This window comes from Pinus tabuliformis, chromosome 3_1, assembly GCF_031772625.1.
Source record: "Pinus tabuliformis cultivar Carrire ecotype Pingquan chromosome 3_1, CPIR1, whole genome shotgun sequence".
Lineage (NCBI taxonomy): Eukaryota > Viridiplantae > Streptophyta > Pinopsida > Pinales > Pinaceae > Pinus > Pinus tabuliformis.
Genome location: NC_142301.1, coordinates 799,064,520 through 799,069,966, shown reverse-complemented (window position 1 = coordinate 799,069,966; position 5,447 = coordinate 799,064,520). Strand labels below are relative to the sequence as shown.

The 5,447-nt window shown below is 35.4% G+C and overlaps 1 protein-coding gene across 2 annotated transcripts; it reads right to left on the bottom strand.

Moving 5' to 3' along the window:
• Positions 1-2,954, bottom strand: LOC149189859 (uncharacterized). 2 transcript variants are annotated; one of them, XR_016255944.1, is made up of 2 exons: positions 286-2,954; positions 1-123 (listed from the first exon to the last, which is right to left on the bottom strand). XR_016255944.1 is itself a non-coding variant. In XM_089411960.1 (2 exons), the coding sequence occupies exon 2, from the start codon at positions 2,163-2,165 to the stop codon at positions 423-425; it is 1,743 nt and encodes a 580-aa protein (XP_089268086.1). In that variant the 5' UTR covers positions 2,166-2,576; positions 2,712-2,954; the 3' UTR covers positions 1-422. The 2 variants fall into 2 exon arrangements, 1 of the variants encoding a protein (XP_089268086.1); XM_089411960.1 differs by having other exon boundaries at positions 1-2,576; positions 2,712-2,954.
• Between the last annotated feature and the right edge of the window lie 2,493 nt (positions 2,955-5,447).

The following is a 5,447-nucleotide window of genomic DNA, read 5'->3' as shown; positions in this document are numbered from 1 at the left end:
TCTTGTGCTGTTAAAAAATATAGTGAAATACAGCCATAAAGTTTTTGCCTCCTTGTCAATCTGTATAGTGTTAACAACTTTTGGTTCCATTGCAACCAGAAATTTGAGTAAGGATTCCATAATCTGCAAATAACCATTCCACTCATAAGTGAACATTTGAGTGAATGCCCTTATAAAGTAGAGAAACACAAGAGAAGCCTCAAGATATGCAAATGTGGAAGTAGTATGGAAGTCTTTCAGGACTTGGAAGATCACAAGAGTACGGTATGAGTAGCAAGACAGTACCTCTCCGAAGAAATATAAACCCATCTCTCAAGCATCTTTCTTGGTGTTGCTCTCTCCCAATGGCATTACAGAGGCAACTATAAGTTGATCATTAACTGGACTCTTGCCATTAGAATTTCAGCATCAGCTTCTTGCATCTATAAATTGCTTTTGTCTGTGTTAGTGTCAACCTCTAGACTTTTTTCTAACATTTGATTTTTCAACTTCAGAGCATCATCTGTGTTTCCATTCGCTACAAGTGCATCAATCACTGTTTTGTAAGTGGCACTATCTGGAGTGAACCCGATTTCTAATATTTCCTCTATGAGTTTCCGAGCATTTTCTATTTCTCCCTTTTTACAAAATGCTTCAATGAAGGCATTGTATATCTCAATATCAGGCTCAAACCCCTTTCCTGCCATTTCATCTTGGACCCTGAAAGCATCTTCCAAGTTACCCTGATTGCAGTGCACACAAATTACACTCCTGTATGTAAAACAATCATGCTTGAACCCCCTTTTTGTTATTTTCCGCAAGAACTTGGTCGCTTCAGCCATCTTGCCACTCTTGCACAATCCTTCTATGATTTTACTGTAAGTGACAGCATCAGGAACAAGATCGTGTCTAGTCATTTCCTCATAAAGCGTTAGGGCTTTCTCTACATTGCCATATTTACAATATCCAGCAATAAGGGTACAATAAGTGAGACAAGTAGGAACCAAAGCCTTCTCAAACATCTGGTCTAAAATAACCTCTGCTTCCTGCATCTTGCCGTTGCTGCAAAGTCCATCAATGAGAGCATTGTAAGAGACAATATCTGGTGCAATGCCCTTTTGTGTCATTTTGTCCCAAAGGATCCTAGCATCTTGAATGTTTCCTTCCCTACAATGTGCATCCATTAGAATATTGTAACTAAATACATTTCCGACACAGTCAGCTTCTTCCATTTCAGAAAATATCTCCTCAGCAAGCTTCACCTTGTTATCCCTACAGAGTCCCAGCATCAGCATGTTGAAAGTCTTAACATTTGGAATAATTTTACTCTCAAGCATTTCTCTGTACAACTCCAAGCATGCACCTGACCCACTACACACTGCCACGGAATGAAGCAGCATGTTACAAGTGTCCAATGAAGGCAAAAATGCATGGCGCTTAAGACGCTGAAAAACTCCGATCGCCTGATCAATCCTTCTTGCCTTCAAATAAGCCTTGATCAGTATATCAAACACAGCAGGGGAGGAATCACAAACTCTATAAGTCTTGGCAAGAACTTTAAATGCTTGAGAATCTGCATTGTCAGATTTGCTTTCTTCAACCAGAACCTTCTGCATAAAGGATTGTGCAAGACCATGCAATCTTGCTTTTGCAACGATATGAATGACTGTGCAGTAAGTTTCTATTGTGTGCCGGAAATGGGATTGCTTTCCTGCCCATTCAAAAAACCCTAAAGCCAGACGTGTTTTATTTCTTATCTTAATCAAAACTCGAGCCACTTGCTCTGTATTCAGTCCTTGTGGGTACAATCTTTTCAGAAAATTCCACCTGTTCTTGGAACGATGCTCTCTCAACACCCTGCAAACATTATTGATCAACTCTTCTTCTTCATATTCTTTCATGCTCTGCAGTGGTTTGGTATCTACAGTTTCAGGTTCATCTTTTCTTCTTATTTCTTCTTGCCAGCTACTATCATCTTGTAATCTTTGGCAAGTTAACTTGGTCTTTTCGCCCATTGAAAGCATTGGATCTACCTTTACTGCTGTTCTTGAATCGATATCATCCAATTCACTTACACTTCCTTTTTTTCGGTGCATCATTCTGTAAGTATTCATTACTTTTAAACTCGGCACTATCTCCATTGCCAGCATATTGATTCCTCTACTTCTCAAAATCATTGTCATCATAATCTTCCGAACCGAATAATTTTCCTTCAAAAATTTATTACAAAAGCCATGTGGTAGGGACAAACTCAAGAAATATCATCACAAAACCCACCAGCTCTCTCCAATGCTTCAGAGAGCACAACAAAAGCAGTTTGTGATAGGGTTTGACTACATATCAATTAGGGTTTGAAGTTGAACCCTTATAACAACTCAGAATAGAGTTAAAAACCAGCGACCTACAAATTGACTGTAATTCAGCACCCACTGGGATTTGAAACCTGGATTATCTGATTAGATGTCAAAACCCCGAGTACTCTCTAGTTTTCTTCAACTAATGAGGTAACCAAAACAATAAAACTAAAAACCTAATGCTTCAAATTTCCGACATGGATTGTTTTAAAAATCCAGATTTCCAAGTTGGTTTCGGAGATTCTGCAAATGAGGTATACCCATGTCAGAGAAATATGTGGGCATCGTGGTTACATACAATAATCGTTGAGATTGGCACCAGTAAAATTATCTGTCAGCTAGATGGCATACGTATGAAGGGAAATGTAAAAATGTTACCGGCATCTGTAAGAACAAAACACTGCATTTCTGCACTCAGGCCCTTAATCCACACATATTTAGCACGCAGGAAACTTCCTTCGACTCCAGTATTATTTTTCTTTCATCAAAAATATGACAGACACATCTGCACAGGGATGTTCCCAAAGACATTTTGATTTAATCATGGATGAAAATCAAATGCGAGATTGTTGGAATATACAAAGAATGCGGGTTTTCAATATTCTTCCAATGGGAAAGAAATCATGATTGCCCACTGCAAAACAAAATATTCAAATACTCAAATCAATAGGCTAATTTTAGAAGTTGTTTAAATTTTTAGTTTGAATGGTTAAAAAAATAGAAATAGAGAAATATTGGTTAATGTTAGAAGTTGTTTAAATTTTTAGTTTGAATGGTTGAGATTATGGTGTGTTCTTTTATTTATTCCGATTTAATTTTGGTAGAGAGATATATTGGTAGGTGGTGATAAGGTTAGAAAGGTAGGCGCCTCTATTACAAAAGGGTATTTTAGTGGTTGAGATTATGGTTTGTTATCTCTTTTATTTAGTTTCAATTTATGCAAAGAGACATAGTGGTTGGTGGTGATGAGGTTAGAAAGGTAGGTGTCCCTATTACAAAGGATGTCTTTGCTCTTGCTAAGTTATAAGTTACTTGTTATGTGTTGACTTGGATGTTGTTGGCACTAGCCTAGGGTTATAGTGGCAACCATCCACTTTGAATCTAGGTCCCCCAAGTAATCACGACAAGTTACTAGTTCCTCTAGGTCTTAACAAAAATATTGCTAATAGAGGAGTTAACTAATATTATTTTATATAACATTTAGGGTTTATAGCTTGGGTGGTTGAATGGACTATTAATCTTGATCCTCACCCAAGTTAATTCCCACAAGTAACATGTTAGCCTTTTGTGATAAAACTAAAAGGATAGATGTTCATGTTGGCATGCCTTGATAATGCTAAAAGGGTAGATGTCCTCCAATGTGCTTCATAATGACTACTGAATTTGATTTAAAATTCCATCCCTACTACATATTGATGAGAACTTTGACAATTCCATCCCTACTACATATTGATAAGAACTTTGACTATAGCAGTGACTTTGGCACGTTAACATGAGGGGTTTTGGTCCATTTTAAAATGACGCATATAGTTGAAATTTTGAAAAAATGAATAGACTAGACAAAACTTTATAAACATAGTGAAACGATGCTACAATCGGACTATTCTTGGCCATATTTTTCCAACCATTTTTACTTAAAATATGGCTAAATATTTTGAAGAAAAAAAATGTTAGAATAAAAATTATCATTTTTTGGATTGCAAAATTTGGGAGCAATAGGGGTTTGGGAGCTTTGAATCCATCTATATATTCAAAAATACAATTTTAACCATGAAAAAAAAAAAATTAACCAAAAATTATAAAACCATATTCTAGTTATGATTGCTAGAGAAAGTTCAAATTATATAATATTTATACTTCTCCCTTTTTAAATTTTTCACTCCTTGACATTAGGGTTCATCTTTTAGGCAATCCATTTATGTCCAAGTTCTTTATGATTTTATTAATCTATGAATTTTACAAGGAAAGAAGAGGGATGGATGATCAATTGATCCATTAACAAACATCTAAGAATTAGTATATACATGTTAAAGATGTAGCTTTGCATGAACTCAAGGAGAGGCTAGTGTCAATATGCAAATCTACATCATTGCCAATTTACCCCATTCATCTTGGAATGAGTTAGAGATTGTGTAAGTCCATGATGCAATCAATTATGCTAAAGAGAAGTTCACTCGAGAATGTTCTTAATTGTGGGTGCATAAATATGGTCATTAACAAAGGTGTAAACTTGCATAATCATCACAATGGATTGTGTATTGTTAAAAACAATGACATATCAAAGTGGAAAAATAATGATGTCTCATAGATGTGTTATTAGTCGTACTCACATAGTTATGGCACTAATGTTCAATGGCACAAAGAGCTAGTTTAGTTGCACTAACACCTTATTATGTTGACTCAATCTATTAACCCTTATCATAGGTGTGCAAAACAAAACAATGCAAGCATGTTGACATAGATGGATAGTGCAAGAGATAGTGATGTATGAAACCCTAATGGTGGTGATGAATCATCTTGCTCTCTTTTTCTCTTTCGTTTCCCAATTTTTTTTGTACATATATCTAATTCAAGATAAAGCAAATAGGTAAACAATTCGCTTTGGATTCACTTACTCGATTATATATTCACCGTGCTTTAAGAATTGAAATTGGTTAGTAATGGGTTGATAGATTGACAATGAGTCATTGGAAAGACTCATGTTGTTCATATTTGAGTGCTCGGAAAGTCTCATTGTTCATATTTCATTGTAAAATTTTATTTCATTAAGGAAAATGTGGAGTTTAATTTGTCTCCATCTCTATCTCACCAATATGGGTTTTATTGTTTGATTCAATCCTATCTTTGTTAGTTATGTAATTTGTCACACCATAAAATTAATAAGCACCATGTATATCAATTTAAACTTGTGACTCATTTTTTATATTAGGGGATGGAGCATGGTCTCCCAATCTGAAGATGTTTGATTAGTATATTATTCAGAAGAGCCTACAAAGGGCATTTGAATCTTCGAATACAAAATCTATATTTCAAATAATTTCTTACTAGATGTTAACAATGGTTCACTTTTTTAGTGTCATAAGGTGAAGAAGGGAAGATTATGGAGTTCACAAG

Bases quoted from the DNA above. Each gene is read 5' to 3' on its own strand.
- LOC149189859 (XM_089411960.1), bottom strand. From the start codon at position 2,165: ATGATGACAATGATTTTGAGAAGTAGAGGAATCAATATGCTGGCAATG.